This window comes from Bufo gargarizans, unplaced genomic scaffold, assembly GCF_014858855.1.
Source record: "Bufo gargarizans isolate SCDJY-AF-19 unplaced genomic scaffold, ASM1485885v1 original_scaffold_1398_pilon, whole genome shotgun sequence".
Taxonomy (NCBI): domain Eukaryota; kingdom Metazoa; phylum Chordata; class Amphibia; order Anura; family Bufonidae; genus Bufo; species Bufo gargarizans.
Window position 1 is genome coordinate 187,837 of NW_025334339.1, and position 19,165 is coordinate 207,001.

General features: G+C 40.3%; 2 protein-coding genes and 1 long non-coding RNA gene across 7 annotated transcripts in view; 2 read left to right on the forward strand and 1 right to left on the reverse strand.

Moving 5' to 3' along the window:
- NTF3 (neurotrophin 3) overlaps positions 1-19,165 on the forward strand; it is a 140,470-nt gene that overhangs the window by 11,530 nt on the left and 109,775 nt on the right. The gene's annotated exons all lie outside the window — the stretch shown is intronic.
- LOC122923248 lies at positions 6,568-11,566 on the reverse strand. The gene is made up of 4 exons (XR_006387253.1): positions 11,508-11,566; positions 10,874-10,944; positions 8,200-8,244; positions 6,568-6,627 (listed from the first exon to the last, which is right to left on the reverse strand). It is a non-coding gene; the product is annotated as an uncharacterized LOC122923248 (long non-coding RNA).
- Positions 9,020-11,311, forward strand: LOC122923247. The gene is made up of 2 exons (XM_044274029.1): positions 9,020-9,090; positions 10,577-11,311. The coding sequence occupies exons 1-2, from the start codon at positions 9,048-9,050 to the stop codon at positions 11,140-11,142; spliced, it is 609 nt and encodes a 202-aa protein (XP_044129964.1). The 5' UTR covers positions 9,020-9,047; the 3' UTR covers positions 11,143-11,311.

The following is a 19,165-nucleotide window of genomic DNA, read 5'->3' on the forward strand; positions in this document are numbered from 1 at the left end:
ACCTATCGGGAAAGCGGCACCAAATTATGCCAAAAATATATCAATATTTTGACACACAGACAATTCTGGTGTATACTAAGCCAACTAGTAAGAAGTGTAAATTTAAACTAGACTGCCTAAGGTGCTCCAGATTTATCATCCAGCATCAGCCGCATTGTTAAAGGGATTGTCCGGGTTCAGAGCTGAACCTGTACATAACCCCTTATTCCGTCATTCAGCCCAATGCTCTCTCTTGCCCTACACTGCATCGTGCAGGACAAGGGCTGTTTGTTTATCTTTTTACCCTTTCTTCCCCCATTCAGCCCCTCTGGCTAGGGCAGCGCTAAAGTCCGCCCATAAGTGCTGGTGACATCACTGGGCTCCCTGCTAGGCGGAAGCCTCCGCTCAGCATAGCCCGGTACATCACCGGATCTTAAAAGATGCTCTGATGCTCAACTCAGAGGGGCTGAATGGGGGAAGAAAGGGTTATGACTGGGTTAAGCTCTGAACCCGGACAACCTCTTTAAATCTTGGAAAAGAAAGGGTTATGACTAGGTTGAGCTCTGAACCCGGACAACCTCTTTAAATCTGGCACATTTTTAAACTGAGTGTTTACTGTTGCATTAGTTAACCACTTAAGGACCACAGGTTTATACCCCCCTAGTGACCAGGCCCTTTTTTACAAATCGGCACTCCACAACTTTAGCAGTTTATCGCTCGGTCATGCAACTTACCACCCAAATGAATTTTACCTCCTTTTCTTCTCACTAATAGAGCTTTCATTTGGTGGTATTTCATTGCTGCTGACATTTTTACTTTTTTTGTTATTAATTGAAATTTAACGATTTTTTTGCAAAAAAATGACATTTTTCACTTTCAGTTGTAAAATTTTGCAAAAAAAACCACATCCATATATAAATTTTTCGCTAAATTTATTGTTCTACATGTCTTTGATAAAAAAAAAATGTTTGGGTAAAAAAAAAATGGTTTGGGTAAAAGTTATAGCGTTTACAAACTATGGTACAAAAATGTGAATTTCCGCTTTTTGAAGCAGCTCTGACTTTCTGAGCACCTGTCATGTTTCCTGAGGTTCTACAATGCCCAAACAGTAGAAAACCCCCACAAATGACCCCATTTCGGAAAGTAGACACCCTAAGGTATTCGCTGATGGGCATAGTGAGTTCATAGAACTTTTTATTTTTTGTCACAAGTTAGCGGAAAATGATGATTTATTTTTTATTTTATTTTTTTCTTACAAGGTCTCATATTCCACTAACTTGCGACAAAAAATAAAAAATTCTAGGAACTCGCCATGCCCCTCATGGAATACCTTGGGGTGTCTTCTTTCCAAAATGGGGTCACTTGTGGGGTAGTTATACTGCCCTGGCAATTTAGGGGCCCAAATGCGTGAGAAGTACCTTGCAATCAAAATCTGTAAAAAATGGCTGGTGAAATCCGAAAGGTGCAATTTGGAATATGTGCCCTTTTGCCCACCTTGGCTGCAAAAAAGTGTCACACATCTGGTATCGCCGTACTCAGGAGAAGTTGGGGAATGTGTTTTGGGGTGTCATTTTACATATACCCATGCTGGGTGAGAAAAATATCTTGGTCAAATGCCAACTTTGTATAAAAAAATGGGAAATGTTGTCTTTTGCCAAGATATTTCTCTCACCCAGCATGGGTATATGTAAAATGACACCCCAAAACACATTCCCCAACTTCTCCTGAGTACGGCGATACCACATGTGTGACACTTTTTTGCTGCCAAGGTGGGCAAAGGGGCCCACATTCCAAAGTGCACCTTTCGGATTTCACCGGTCATTTTTTACACATTTTGATTGCAAAGTACTTCTCACACATTTGGGCCCCTAAATTGCCAGGGCAGTATAACTACCCCACAAGTGACCCCATTTTGGAAAGAAGACACCCCAAGGTATTCCATGAGGGGCATGGCGAGTTCCTCGAATTTTTTATTTTTTGTCGCAAGTTAGTGGAATATGAGACTTTGTAAGGAAAAAAATAAAAATAAAAAAAATCATCATTTTCCGCTAACTTGTGACAAAAAATAAAAAATTCTAGGAACTCGCAGTGCCCCTCACGGAATACCTTGGGATGTCTTCTTTCCAAAATGGGGTCACTTGTGGGGTAGTTATACTGCCCTGGCAATTTAGGGGCCCAAATGTGTGAGAAGTACTTTGCAATCAAAATGTGTAAAAAATGACCGGTGAAATCCGAAAGGTGCACTTTGGAATGTGGGCCCCTTTGCCCACCTTGGCAGCAAAAAAGTGTCACACATGTGGTATCGCCGTACTCAGGAGAAGTTGGGGAATGTGTTTTGGGGTGTCATTTTACATATACCCATGCTGGGTGAGAGAAATATCTTGGCAAAAGACAACATTTCCCATTTTTTTATACAAAGTTGGCATTTGACCAAGATATTTATCCCACCCAGCATGGGTATATGTAAAATGACACCCCAAAACACATTGCCCAACTTCTCCTGAGTACGGCGATACCACATGTGTGACACTTTTTTGCTGCCAAGGTGGGCAAAGGGGCCCACATTCCAAAGTGCACCTTTCGGATTTCACCGGTCATTTTTTACACATTTTGATTGCAAAGTACTTCTCACACATTTGGGCCCCTAAATTGCCAGGGCAGTATAACTACCCCACAAGTGACCCCATTTTGGAAAGAAGACACCCCAAGGTATTCCGTGAGGGGCACGGCGAGTTCCTAGAATTTTTTATTTTTTGTCGCAAGTTAGTGGAATATGAGACTTTGTAAGGAAAAAAATAAAAATAAAAAAATCATCATTTTCCGCTAACTTGTGACAAAAAATAAAAAATTCTAGGAACTCGCCGTGCCCCTCACGGAATACCTTGGGGTGTCTTCTTTCCAAAATGGGGTCACTTGTGGCGTAGTTATACTGCCCTGGCAATTTAGGGGACCATATGCGTGAGAAGTACCTTGCAATCAAAATGTGTAAAAAATGGCTGGTGAAATCCTAAAGGTGCTCTTTGGAATGTGTGCCCCTTTGCCCACCTTGGCTGCAAAAAAGTGTCACACATCTGGTATCGCCGTACTCAGGAGAAGTTGGGGAATGTGTTTTGGGGTGTCATTTTACATATACCCATGCTGGGTGAGAGAAATATCTTGGCAAAAGACAACATTTCCCATTTTTTTATACAAAGTTGGCATTTGACCAAGATATTTATCCCACCCAGCATGGGTATATGTAAAATGACACCCCAAAACACATTGCCCAACTTCTCCTGAGTACGGCGATACCACATGTGTGACACTTTTTTGCAGCCTAGATGCGCAAAGGTGCCCAAATTCCTTTTAGGAGGGCATTTTTAGACATTTCGGTCCCAGACTTCTTCTCACGCTTTAGGGCCCCTAAAAAGCCAGGGCAGTATAAATACCCCACATGTGACCCCATTTTGGAAAGAAGACACCCCAAGGTATTCAATGAGGGGCATGGCGAGTTCATAGAAAAAAACATTTTTGGCATAAGTTAGCGGAAATTGATTTTTTTTTTTTTTTTTCTCACAAAGTCTCAATTTCCGCTAACTTGGGTCAAAAATTTAAAACTTTCATGGACTCAATATGCCCCTCATGGAATACCTGGGGGTGTCTTCTTTCCAAAATGGGGTCAGTTGTGGGGTGTTTGTACTGCCCTGGCATTTGAGGGTCTCCGCAATCATTACATGTATGGCCAGCATTAGGATTTTCTGCTATTCTCCTTGTATTGAGCATACAGGTAATGAGATTTTTTTTTCCCGTTCAGCCTCTGGGCTGAAAGAAAAAAATGAACGGCACAGATTTCTTCATTCGCATCGATCAATGTGGATGAAAAAATCTCTGCCCAAAAAAAAAAAAGGAGGGGAAAGGCGTCTGCCAGGACATAGGAGCTCCGCCCAACATCCATACCCACTTAGCTCGTATGCCCTGGCAAACCCGATTTCTCCATTCACATCAATCGATGTGGATGAATAAATCATTGCCGGGATTTTTTATATTTTTTTTATATATATACAAAGTGTTTGCCAAAGCATAGGAACGCCGCCTCCTCCTCAGCTCGTATGCCTCGGCAAACGTATCTGTCACTGCAGAGGAGAAAATCCCGTCTTGCAGCGCCGCATACACCGACTTTTGTGTAATCTGACAGCAGCGCAATGCTTCTGTCAGAATGCACATCAGTGCTGCAGCTGCTTGATCGCTTGGTCCACCTAGAAGGTAAAAAAAAAAAAAAAAAAAAAAAAAAACCAGGCCGCAACGCAATAAATTTATTAACATTAACTTTTATAAACTTTTGAAACAGAACAATAACTTTTTTGCTTACCGGTGATTTTTTTTTTGTTTTTTTTTTTTTACCTTTATTGAACAAACCTCTCCTTCCCCATGGGACAATGTGCAAAGCGCAAATCGCCCAGAGATGCGGCGAAGTACATTATGCACTTTGTCCCAGGTGAAAGGAGAGGTTTGTGGCAGCTCTGTGTGAAAGGGCCCTAAGACCCCTGTGTGCCTGTCCTGTGTACGCAATCCCTATGCTAATAGTGTACCTGAGTGTGGAACTTGCGAAAACACTCCCCTATGCATAGGGCAGGCTGGTCAGGACAGTCAGGACAAAAAAAGGTGGTGTCACGCCTTATTCCACCCCTGCTACAGACACGACATCTTTTTCTTGTGGAACGTTGAGTTGGGGTACCAGGATAGACAGACGGGAAGTGTCTGCCATGTAGCCGGCTCACTACATCAGGGCCTTGGGGCACGGACCCTCCTGGATACAGGATTTCCGAAATGATCTCTTCCTGGAATTTTAGGAAGGATCCTGTTCTCCCAGCCTTACTGTAGAGAACAAAACTATTGTACATCGCCAATTGGATCAAATAAACAGACACCTTCTTATACCAGCGTCTGGTGCGTCGGGACACTAAATAGGGAGCCAACATCTGGTCATTGAAGTCCACCCCTCCCATCTGAAGGTTATAGTCGTGGACAGAGAGGGGTTTCACAATGACTCCAGTTGCCCGTTCAATTTGGACAGTCGTGTCTGCGTGAATGGTGGACAGAAGGTAAACGTCCCTCTTGTCCCTCCACTTCACCGCGAGCAGTTCTTGGTCACACAAGGCAGCCCTCTCCCCCCGTGCAAGTCGGGTACTAACGAGCCGTTGGGGGAAGCCCCGGCGACTAGGTCGCGCGGTACCACAGCATTGAATTCCGACTATATGTAAGTGCCGAAAGAGGGCCACGCTTGAGTAAAAATTGTCCACGTATAAGTGGTACCCCTTGTGGAATAAGGGTGACACCAAGTCCCAGACAATCTTGCCACTGCTCCCCAGGTAGTCAGGACATCCGACCGGCTCCAGTTTTGAGTCTTTTCCCTCATAGACCCTAAAACGATATGTATAGCCTGTGGCCCTTTCACAGAGCTTATACAGTTTGACCCCATACCGGGCGCGCTTGCTGGGGATGTACTGTTTTATGCCAAGGCGCCCGGTAAAATGTACTAGGGACTCGTCTATGCAGATGTTTTGATTAGGGGTATACGCATCTGCAAATCTGGATGACAAATGGTCTATGAGGGGCCGAATTTTATGGAGCCGGTCATAAGCAGGGTGGCCTCTTGGATGACAGGTGCTATTGTCCGTAAAATGCATAAAGCACATGATAGCCTCAAAACGTGCCCTAGACATTGCAACAGAGAACATGGGCATGTAATGTATTGGGTCTTTAGACCAATATGACCGCAATACATTTTTTTTAGTTAGACCCATGCTGAGGATAAGGCCCAAAAAAATTTTAAACTCGGAAACAGTGACTGGTTTCCACCGGAAAGGCTGGGCATAGAAGCTTTCCGGATTGGCGGTAATAAACTGTGTGGCGTAGCGGTTGGTTTCTGCCACAACTAGGTCATAGAGATCCGCGGTGAAGAACAGCTCAAAAAACTGAAGGGCCGATCCTAAATGAGCCGTCTCCACGCGAACTCCAGACTGGGCGGTGAAAGGGGGCAATACGGGTGCGGCGGAATCAGGGGATTGCCAATTAGGATTTGCCAGCACCTCTGGGAGACTAAGGGTTCTACGGGCCTGTGAACGCGGTGGCTGCGACGGGGGAGTTATTGCACGTGCCACCGTACCAGCTGGAACTGCCCTTCTGGTGCTCGCCACTTCACCAGGGAATACGGCAGTGCTGGTAGAAGGTCCAGGCTGTGCTGCGCTGCTGGTGTATGCCGCACCATAAACAAGATCAGCGCTAGCACCACTCTGCTGCAAATGAGGATCATCATGCAGGGTAGGCAGAACTCTTACATGGGATCGGGTACGTCTGGCCGTAGCAGGGACCTCTACCTCGTCATCCTCACTAGCCGTTAGAGTGCCACTGCTGTCCACAGGTTCATATTCTGAACCACTGGATTCAGCGGATAAGGCGTCCCTATCGCTTTCATCCATCATGGAGCGAACCATACTGAAAAATTCAGTGTGGTGAGCCATGATGACATGGCACCTAACATTACAGTTAATATGTTGATTATATTATTTACTTACCTATGTGAAGAATGGGTTAACCCAGATGCTGTGGGTGCTTGCGCTGATATCTTCAAATTTGATTGGAGATCACTTTAACTGCCAGTTTGAGAACCTATAAAAGAACAGAAAATAACGATTTTGGCTCATTCACGTAAGTATTTTTCAAGAGACAGACCTGCGTTCATCTGTGTCATGGAAGATCTGTTGAAACAACTTATTTTCAGAGCAGAAAGCCAAGGGGGAGAAGAATGGCTGAGGAAGTGCTTACAGCAAGGACCGGACCAGCAAGAAGAGCTTCTTTTATCTTCTAATCCCGTCTGCTGCGCAGTACCTGGCGCGAGCGCCGAACTGATCGATCCTCCCTGCGATAATTTTGTGCGCATGCGCGAAAAACCTGAGACCCGCTCGCCGATTAAAAAACGTCAGCGGAGAGACAAGAGGGCATATTCCCCTTCACAATATGCGCCTCCTTCTAAGACCAAGAAAACCAACTTATCTTCAAGCCGAGCCAACAGGAAAATTCAACGGCGTCATTTTCAACAGCATTCAACTGTCACTCAGGAGCCATCACCTGCTTCAACAGTTGATCATCCTCCTACATCATCTGCTTCTGGTGAGCTGAATTATAACTTTTTAAGTGACTGCAAACCGCAGGGCACTATTAATCAAGAGATTAATTCACTTGACATGGATTCTTCTAAATTGAAGATTCAGTTGTTTGATGAATTTTTACTTTACCTATCTAAAAAGGATGAATCACCAAAAAATGTTTGGTCTGGATTAGCAGATGTCAGTCAAGTTAATACCCTTAATAGTCTGACTGCTGCTAATTCAACCATTCAACCGTTCACTAATGTACCTAAAATGTCCAATATTAACCCTGAAATGGCAGTAATTCCTGAGCTTGAATTTAACTCAGGTATAAAAGAGACATCTGTTAAAGAAGTTCTGGCGTGTCAAATTTCTCCATTAGGGTTTCATTTACCCTTGAGCGTGAAAGAAAAAATTTGGAGAAAAGAATATGTTGAAATTTTTTCTCTTCTTCCTTCATCTAGTGAGAATTTAAAAAGTGAATTATTGAAAGACAAAAAATCAGATTCTGAAGAAAAGAGAAAATTACACCAGAAATCCTTTTTTAACTGGCTGCAAGCATTTAATATATACGCAGCAGTTTTGGGTGAAAAATTTCCTAGTCTTTGTACTGGTTTATTTTACCATGTAGATACTATTTTGGAGGCATATAGAAATTTGGCGGAATGGGTTGGTGTCTGTATGACGAATCCTTTCGTCAGAAACTTGCAGTATATCCGAATCTAAATTGGGGTAGTAAAGATGTCGGGCTTTGGTTGAATTTAATGCTCCCTAACAAAAACAATCTTTTTCGTCAACCCAATTTCATTAACGTCAAAAAAGGTATCTGTTTCGCATTTAACGAGTCGCATTGCAGATGGCAACATAATTGCAAATACCGACACGAGTGTTCTTTCTGTGCCGGTTCTCATTCAGCCTCAAAATGTTTTAAAAAACAAGGTATTCACTTCCCAATTTCTAACAAGGAAATTCAATCGTTTAAACAAGGTGACTCCGCTGAATTTGCCAAGAATAATTCAGTGGCTAGGTCATTACCCAAACATTCAGATGGCTAATTTATTAATTGACAGTTTTACCAATGGGTTTTTCATACCTGAATTTGTGGGTCCAGGTTGCATTCTAGTTGAAAATGCGTTATCTGTAAAACAAAATATTGACATTGTTAAAGAAAAAATTGAATCTGAAATTTTGGCAGGAAGGATTGCTGGTCCCTTTGATTCTCCCCCCTTCTTGAATTTTCGTATATCTCCTTTAGCTTTAGTTCCTAAAAAAGAACCAAATTCTTTTCGTCTTATTCACAATTTATCTTATCCTAAATTCAGTTCCTTAAACGATGAGATGGAAAAAAAATAAAGCCAGTGTGAAATACTCCTCATTTGATCAAGCTTTGTCTTTTTTACAAAAAGCAGGCCGCAATTCTCTTCTTGCCAAAGCTGACATTAAATCTGCTTTCAGACTACTACCTATAAACCCCATCGGTTATAATTCTTTGGGTTTTTATTTTCTCGATAAATTCTTTTATGATATGGCCCTTCCCATGGGATTCACCCTATCTTGCTTTTATTTTGAGGCGTTTTCAACTTTTCTACACTGGGTTATGGATATTCACTCAGGTAGTGGATTTTTACTACATTATCTCGATGACTTTTTATTTATAGGTCGTGAAGATTCGGATGATTGTATGAATCTTCTGAATAGATTCATTGGTATAGCTAAATATTTCTGCATTCCATTAGCTGTAGATAATCTGTCTATCCTACTACGAATCTCAAGTTTTTGGGCATAGATATAATTACAGTAACAATGGAATTTAGCATACCAATGGAAAAAATCCGGAATACTGTTCAACAATTAACTCGCATATCCGGAAAAGAAAAAATTACGCTTAAACAACTTCAGTCTCTTTTAGGTTCTCTTAATTTTATTTCTCGTGTGATTCCCATGGGAAGGGTCTTTTCTAAAAGATTGTATGCTGCCACATCAGGTAAGTCCTCACCTCGATCCCATATTCGCATCACCAAACAACTAAAGGATGACATTTCAGTTTGGTTGCAATTTTTATGTGAATTTAACGGTCACACCATTTGGCAGGAAGAGTTTGTTGGCTCAGACACCTTGTCTCTTTATACAGATGCGTCTGGTGCTATTGGATATGGTGCTTATTTTGACAACTTTTGGTCTGCCGAACGTTGGCCTTTAAATTGGATTACTAATAACAAGTACTCAAAAAATTTGGTTTTTCTAGAATTATTTCCAGTTCTAGTTTCTCTAACAATTTGGTCCTCAGTGTTTCAGAATAAGAGAATTCTGCTAAGGTCGGACAATATGGGAGTAGTTTTTTCCATAAACTGTTTAACTTCAAAGTCTCCGTTAGTTTCTTCATTATTGCGTAAGATAGTTTTTCAATGTCTAAAATTTAACATTTGGATAAAAGCTAGATTTATTTCTGGGAAAACTAATTATATTGCTGATTATTTGTCCCGACAGCGCTTCAAGGAATTCTTCTTAATGACACCTCGAGCTTCCCGAATGGGAATTCCTTGTCCAACTCATCTTTGGGAGATATCAGAGGATTAACTAATGAACTTATTTTTGGTTCATTAGCCAAGAATACATGGGCAGCATATTCTGCCGCATGGTTGGATTGGAAGCTTTTCTGCATATCTCAAAAAATTTCTTACATTGATTTTAATTTAGGGAATTTTATCAAATTTATTATATATCTTTACAACAACGGTTTACAAGCCGATTCTATTTCTAAAAAATTATCGGGCATTTCTTTTTTCTTTAAATTAAAAGGCGAAAGCTCTATTCTGAATAATTTTATCATTAAACAAATGATTAAAGGTATCAAAAGAAAGTCAGTCCCCAATGTTAAGACCAGCCCTTTATCTATTGAATTGTTACAAAAGGTCATATGTAATTTAGTATTAGTTTGTTCTTCGGAATATGAAACCAATTTATTTTCTGCAGCATTTTCTATAGCTTTCTTTGCTGCTCTAAGATTAAGCGAGATTGCTGCAGACAATAAAATCTCAAATCCCCCATTATTGATGACAGACATAATTTTGAATAGTGATATTCTAAAGATTTATATCAAAAAATCCAAGACTGACCAATTTAGTAAAGGAGTTTGGTTGTGTTTGAGGAGTTATCCGATTAAATCTATTTGTCCAGTTGATAATATTACTAGATGGTTTCAGGTAAGGAAACCTGACTCCAATGCTTTATTTAACCACACTGATGGTTCCCATTTGTCTAAATTTCAATTCAATTTTGTATTTCATAAATGTCTCAATGATTTAGGTTACGTAAATTATAAACTTTCAGCACATTCATTTCGTATAGGTGCTGCAACCTTTGCAGAGCAATTGGGTTTAGATAGTTCTGTTATTAAACGTATTGGTAGATGGAGGTCCAATTGCTATAAATGTTATATTCGGCCTAACCTTGTTGTTTATTGATTTTAGGACCTTCAAAAGTTGTATGGATTTTTGGGGATGAACTGATTCAATTGGCTGAGAGAAGATCTGCTTTTAGACATTCTACTGTTAATTTAGGTTATTCAGCAGAATTTTCCATAAACTGGTTTTCCTTTGCTGACCTTAAAATTTCTGATATCTTCAAGAATGTCAGCCTTATATATTCAAAAATGTCGAAACCTGACCTGTTTATTTTACATATTGGCTCGTTTGATTTGGGAAAAATCAAAACGCATTTGTTAATTTATGAATTAAAAGAATTGTTATGTAAAATATGCTACTTACTTGATGGTGTTGTACTCGTATTTTCTGACATCATCCCAAAATTTTCTTGGTTCAATTCTGAGTTATCCTTTCTGGAAACAATTAGGAAAAGAATTAATAAAAAAATGGAGATTTATTTGAAGGAAATTGGTCATGGCAATTACAGACATGTTGAATTAGAAGGATTCGTTAGAGGACTTTACCAAGAAAAGGATGATCAGCTTTCTGATATTGGATGTGATATATTCATTTCAGATTTGCAGAACATAATTGATAATGGTTTTTATTAAAGGCTTGCAATGTTTATTGGGCCACTTGTTTTTATGTGGCGTTGTGGGGTTAAGTCACTCTCTGAGTGGACTGAGTGTTATATGGTTTATTGGTTTAAATATTTACTTATTTATATTTGAGAATAAATTGGATTAACCAGATTATAATTAATTGGTTAAGTAATAAGCATTGCGGCCTTTAATTACCCAACTAAATAAATAAAGATATTTGCTTAAATTCTATTTTGAGTGATGATTTATTCTATTTTGTGAATTGGAGCGTATGACATCATGGAGCGAACCATACTGAAAAATTCAGTGTGGTGAGCCATGATGACATGGCACCTAACATTACAGTTAATATGTTGATTATATTATTTACTTACCTATGTGAAGAATGGGTTAACCCAGATGCTGTGGGTGCTTGCGCTGATATCTTCAAATTTGATTGGAGATCACTTTAACTGCCAGTTTGAGAACCTATAAAAGAACAGAAAATAACGATTTTGGCTCATTCACGTAAGTATTTTTCAAGTTCCCTCCCTCCCTTCCCTATTTATTTTGTCGCTTTGCTTATTGACGGGGGTTAAGTCACTCTCTGAGTGGACTGAGTGTTATATGGTTTATTGGTTTAAATATTTACTTATTTATATTTGAGAATAAATTGGATTAACCAGATTATAATTAATTGGTTAAGTAATAAGCATTGCGGCCTTTAATTACCCAACTAAATAAATAAAGATATTTGCTTAAATTCTATTTTGAGTGATGATTTATTCTATTTTGTGAATTGGAGCGTATGACATCACGGTCAGAATCCTGTAGGCCTCTTCAGCGGAATACCCCTTGTTTGACATTTTGGGTTCACTAAATTTAGGGGGTATTCCTCTGAGACTACCCAGGAAAAAGAGCAAACCTGCTTAGTAAAAAGGAGTGCTTGCGAAGTAAAGCTGCGATCGCTAATAAAGATCCAAAAAGCTCAAAAGTGATCTTTTATAGCGGCGCAGCGATTTTACGTTTTTTGCAGTGATCAGAAAAAAAAAATTCTGTCACTGCGGTGGGGCGGACTGAACGCAAGTGTGCGCACAAGATCAGGCCTGATCGGGCGAACACTGCGTTTTTTGTAGAACCTAAGGTGACCCTAATGTACTTATATAGATCTGATTGCGATCAGTATTGATCACTTACAGATACTATATAGTACTAGTGCTGATTAGCGACAGCGATGACGCTAATCAGCGACTAATCGGTGACTGCGGTGCGGTGCGGTGGGCGCTAAACTACCTAGCAAGTAGCTAACTACCTGGCAGGGGTGAGGGACCCTTACAGGGGGGGTGATCAATGACAGGGGGGTGGACAAGGGGGTGATCAGGGTGATCAGGGAGTCTAATATGGGTGATCAGGTGCTAAATAAGGGGTTAAATAAATGACAGGGTAATATGTAATGTGTAGTGTGGTGTTTGGTGCTACTTACTGAGCTGCCTGTGTCCTCTGGTGGTCGATCCAAGCGAAAGGGACCACCAGAGGACGAGGCAGCAGTTATATCAGACGCTATTTTCAAAATAGCGTCTGACATAACCATTTCATTGGACGATTCAAAAATCTACAGCCTGCCAGCCAATGATCGCGGCCGGCAGGCTGCAGATGAACTTGTGAACTATGCGTTCCTGTGAACGCGCGCTCCTGTGTGCGCGCGTTCACAGGAAATCTCGGCTCACGCGAGATGACGCCAATCGGCGTTAGCGTAGCCTGGGAGCGCCGCAGAGATGACGCCTTTCGGCGTTAGGTGTGCGGTAAGCGGTTAAACTGTCTTTGTTTAGGGGTTATCCCATGACAACAAATTATCCCCTATCCATGTGTCTAATCCGCAAGGGTCCTATCACTGGGGCCTACCTGATCAGTAGAATGGGAGCTTGTGTTCCCCATTTGAATTGAGCAGCAGACATGTATGCTTGTCTGCCATTCCAGGCAACTCTATGCGACTACTCCAAAAGAAACATTGATGGTCATCTGCTCACCTCCGTCTGGTTGTCCTCAAAGTGGAAATCTGAGTACAAGGAGGCAATTCTGGATTGGAAGAACTGGAATTAGGTTTCTAGAGAACTTGCATACAAATACATCCTCTTCTCTAACACTTCTTTATTCAGTTACGATTAAAAACATCTTGTACAAAAGCAAACAGTAGTCAATAGCTTTATGGAACTGCTGAAGATAGCCGAGTACAAGTTCTCATGTGCTTTTCTTTAATAATCTTAGTTTCTCATCTCTAACTGTATGGTTATGGATTTGATGGACTTCTAGATTTTGATCTCTTGAGTACACTGTAATAGACTGGACTTGGTTTATATTATTCTATATATATGTGCTATAAGGTGTTTGCCAAAACCCAAGAGACCAAGACATAGTACAATAGGGGCATTACTATAAGTACAGGAACTGAGCTGGGACCATTGGCATTTTTCATGGTTTGATGGCTATGATTATGATTTTGTCAGACTATATTTTGCTGTAGTGACATTACCAAGTAGTACCTGCGGTTATGTTACTTTATTTAGTGTGTCAACTGGTTTCTAGTTCTATTGACAGCTTGGGAAGAAGGGGGGGGGGGGGGCTGTGGCTTTCCACAGCATCTGCTCTTTTCAGCACCTACTTATTGCATGACTACTCAGTTTATCCTTGAGAGAAGCTGATAGGACCACAAAATTCCCTTATGCCTCAGATATTGGACATAGTAATGAAGCCTTGTCTGAAGGTGACTTCTTTGATACCCAGCCAGTATAATAACTTGCAATCTTACATTAATTGACAACCATACAAAAAAACATGGAGACCATTGAAACTTAATCCTACCCCAGCCCAACAAAAGTAACTGTGGCTCTAAAATAATTGCCCATTGCAGATAACCTAGCATTTATTTAATGTACAAAACATGACAAATAGGGTACCAGTGAAACAATCATGATGTTGCTTCAGGGACAACGGTTCTCAGTGTTGGAGAGATTCCCATCACCTACCTTGGTGACTTCTGTATTTTGTCTCATGTGACATTAATACATACTTCCCTATATCCTCAAAGCAAGCAACATGAATTTGAAGACACCCATTATAAATGATCAAGCTGTAAAGAATTGTTGGTGTAGAGGGCAATGACATTCATAGGTTTATATGAGTAGCCTCCAGGCTGTGTAACTTGTAAAGTGGAACTTTCTATTGAACTACTTTAATTACATGTCAATCTTATTGGAGTTAATGGTCAGTGTTAGTCATTGACGGTCTACATAATGAGTATGACCCATATCTGAGCTGAGAAGATTAGTGGATTATTGCGTAAAGGAATGGAAGGAACCAAGTTAACAATTTTAGTTAATGATGGTGCTATCACACAAGTAATGGATAGTTCTGTTACTAATCTTGTAAATCCAGTCATTAACAATAGGACAGATTTCACTTGTGGATATTTTTTTGAATGGAGCGATTAAGAATTGAAAATATTTACTTTCCTCTACGGTTTTTGGCAATTTAGATTTCTTCCAGGTTTGAAAATCTCTGGAAATACCACATCTATTGTCCATGTGCTGTGTCTTGTATTGCAGCTCAGACACATTAATTTGATCCTATCTATCTATAGAAATGAAAAAGAGCAGCATCATTTGGAAACAGCAACAATGCGGCTGCAACTACTCAGGATAAATCTATCAATTCTTCATATATAAAGTAGAAAAATAGACAGCAGTGCAATAATCCCAAAAAGTTAGGTTTCAGTCCATATGACAAGAAAGGCTTGAGTAAGGACCTTGTTATAGAGACTGCAACATCATTCATGGGTTAAATAAAGTACTTTCTAGTTTTGAATTATTGGAGTGAGGTAACTAACTATCTATCTATCTATATATTATCTATCTATCTATCTATCTATCTATCATCAGGTCTATGATGTCCCACCTGTTGGAAGCATAAACTTATGACAGACATCCTGATTGAAGTGTTTGCTCACTAACAGTATATTTAGACTATATGAATCACTTTTTATCAGGAAACAATCTTGCTTAGGCTACTTTCACACTTGCGGCAGTGTGATCCGGCGGGCAGTTCCGTCGTCGGAACTGGCCGCCGGATCCGCCGATCTGCCACTGACTGAAAGCATTTGTGAGACGGATCCGGATGCGGATCCGTCTCACAAATGCATTGCAAGGACGGATCCGTCTCTCCGCTTGTCATGCGGACCGACAGATCCATCTTGTACATTTTTCTCATTTTTACCGATCTGCGCATGCGCATGCCGGAACGACGGATCCGGCGCTAATACATTCCTATGGGAAAAAATGCCGGATCCGGCGTTCAGGCAAGTCTTCAGTTTTTTTTTGCCGGAGAGAAAACCGTAGCATGCTACGGTTTTCTCTTTTGCCTGATCAGTCAAAACAACTGAACTGAAGACATCCTGATGCAAACTGAACGGATTACTCTCCATTCAGAATGCATGGGGATAAAACTGATCAGTTCTTTTCCGGTATAGAGCCCCTGTGACGGAACTCTATGCCGGAAAAGAAAAACGCAAGTGTGAAAGTACCCTTAAATGTGCCAGTCCCTGACTGCTTCCTTAACAATCCCTCGGAGTGCTCAGATTGAGCTTTCCTGGATAAGCAAGAGAGGTATGCCTCTGCACACTTCTCTCTCTCCCTGCCTGACATTGATTCATGTAATCAGTGCAGGCAGGAGAGGAGGCGGAAAATCATTCAGCTCATGGTGGGAATTGTGGGATTCACCTCCCTGCTCATGCTAAGGGTCCCAAGGCAGCAAGGAAATACATGAAAGTTCTGACTTAGTGTAGCTAATGGATTTTTGATGATATCACCAGTGGGAGGAGCTAGTCTAGTATGCAGAACAGGATGACACAGGGGGTACTGTATTGTACTGTACACTGTAACTTTTGATATTTATTGTGCTATTAATACTCCTATCATGTGGCCTCAAGCGCCATTGCTGTTTATTTCAATAGTCGAAAGTTGACACACTAGGATTAACAGGAGCTGACTGTAAACTATTAAAAAAGGTACTTCTATTAACCCAATCATTTACAAAAAATCCCTGGTAAGAATCTCCAGCATGCTGAGCTTTCGAGTCCTGATATTTATAGGCTGACAGTTCTCTTCCTATACTGTGTATAAGGAGAAAGTTGCCCATCAAGGAGTGTGGGGATTGGAAACCCAGAAGCTCTTGAATATGTCAACCTCTGAGCTAGATCATTGCATTGAGTGGACACCAGTGCTTGAGCTGGAGCTGTTCAAAAGGTGTTTTAAGAAAACTACTAGGCCAAAAAAAGGAAGTGACTGATCATCTTAAAGGGTAATAAAGACCACATTATTTAAAAAAAAAATCATTAAATGACCAATAAATATGCTCTTGTGGCATCCAACACTGAGTCACAATTAATATCAGTAATACAGCATCCAAATAGGTTGTCACCCAGCTTCTGAAGTCTGTAGAGGAGTTATAAATAGAGGTTATCGCAAAGGAGGATTGACTACTTATTTTTTGGATGAATGGAGTAAAGTATACAAATACTTTCTGTGATAACATGTTTTGGGCTATTTTTTGTTAAGCTCTTGGTTTTTTGTAAGGCCCACTCCCCTTTAATGGATTTTTTTTTTTTAACTTTGATTTTAGGGTGTTAATGATCTTTCAAATTTATTTCCGATGTCTTGAATTTCTTGAAAACAAATAGGTAATGTGTGTCTCTATGTGTTACTCAAAACCATAAGCTGTTTGAAGTCTATAATAGAAGCAGACAGGTCTTTTACACATACAGAAGATCTAGGCTAAGCAGGATTTAGAAAAAGAGAACCACAAATGGTCTACCCAAATGCAACCCAAGAATCCGCTTAGCAAAAGAACTTAACCATGACATTCTGACTGTGACATCAGAGGATTTCCCTTTATCTATCGTCAGATCTTTAGGGTATTTTTTCAAATCAGAACTGTAGTATCTTCAGTAAAAATACAGTATTTTATTCTTACATACCTAGAATGTTTTCCTAGTGTAGTCTATAAATCCTGAATATCCAACATGTGGTGTTTAACATGAAAAGAACCAAGAACAGTAAGTACAAGATGTGTTGGTAAATAATGGAATATGGATTATCTTGTTGGATTAGCTAAAGTAGGTCTCCAGAGGACTTCTCAAAGTTGAAGCCACAAAGGTGTTTTACTATCATTAATTTATTAGAACAAGATTGAACATCATATCAATAACTTTGGCCTTCCAAAGCCAGATTTCATAGTATTCACAAACACCCCATTCATTTATTTTATGCCAAATTCTATATTATTTTTATTACGATGTCCTGAACAGTGAAGGGTGACCTTTGTCACTTCTGTATGCGTACAGTGTAAAAAGAGAGCTGTTGATCTTGGGTTCATTCGTTCTGTGAGACTTTATGATTCTAGAAACATATCTTTATGTATTTACATAGATTAAAAGCTTATTTATGTCATGAGCACCCTTTGGGACTCACCTGAAATAGACGTAAATTGGGTCTAGGTGTAACCCCGGGAAGAGGCACATAAAAAAAACTCAGCAAGAAGTTTGTAACAATTTACATAGAGCGGACTCACAGTGTTCTGGGAACTTACATACGTGATAATGTTGTTAAGGAAATAACTCAATAGGCCCACTTTGGCTCCCCTTTTTCATGTGTAGTTTAAGAAAAAGCTGTAAACTTAATAATTTACATTAGCCTAATACCTGTATTTAAGATTAAAAAAAGTTTTCTTTAAGGGATTATTCGCCAGTTAAAGGGATTGTCTGGGTTCAGAGCTAAACCCGGATATAACTTCTTCTTTACTCATTTACTATGTACTAGTGGTACCCGTCTCTAAAACAGCCTAGGGCAATGCTACAGACTGCCCATGTGTGCTGGTGACGGAAGTCTCTGCCTAGCATAGTGAAGAGAAGCCCGATATGTCACCGGCAGTAAACAAACAGAACTTGCCCTGTATGATGTAGAACAAGGAAGGGGGAAGCATCGGAGCAAGGAAATGTTCAGATGCTCCACTTATACATAGTAAATGAGTAAAGAAGAGGTTATATCCGGGGTTCAGCTCTGAACCCAGACAACCCCTTTAAAAGTTGTGATGACCGATAAGTGATGAGCGAACCCGAACTGCAAAGTTCAGGTTCGTACCGAACTTTGCGAGTTTGGGTAGCCAGACTCAAACCTGGACTTTTTCACTGCAGTCTGGGTTCGGTATTTTCTGGTAATATGGTTATATCGCAAAATAATCTCCAATAGCAAAGGTACAAGTTTTTCCTTTTGATCTAGTATTCCCTTTTTTGGTTAACAAAAGGCCACTTGATCCAGTGCTCTTATTTCTTTTCCATGCTCCGTTACCCCCTCCTCGGTCCATAAAGGATCTTGTTAGGCCATGTTATCTTGATGCACTAGCTTAGCTGCATCTAGCGTCCCGTTACCCAGGTAACCAGTCATGTGAACGTGGATCTTGCGATCACATGACCGACCGAGACAGTTGCATATCTGGCATCTCCCAGCTTCTGCCGAGCAACTGCTCATGGGACAACGACATCCGCGATCACGTGACTGACCAGGAATAGCACATATCAGCCATCACTTCTCTTCTCCTGAGCAACCGGTCATGTGACCACAAGGCCAACGATCACGTGACCAGCCTACATACATTCATTTATTTCATTTTTTACTGTAAGTCCTATTTGTTTCTCTTTTTTTCATTCACATCTGCAACCTGAGATTCTAATCACTGTGTTGACATTCAAAACATGGAATGCAAAATGGAATGCCTCTTAAAGGCTTCCGCTTTGCATTCTGTCAAAATAGAAGTCTATGGACAGCATAACAGATTTGTTATGCTGCCCCTAAACTTCTATTATGATGGAATGCAAAACAGAATGCCTCTAAAGGTTTCCATTTTGCATTCCATCTTAAGAATGCCATTATTTTTCGATATAACCATGTTATAATGGATAATAATTAAGTGAAGTTCGGGTCACCATTTACTTTATTGGGGTTTA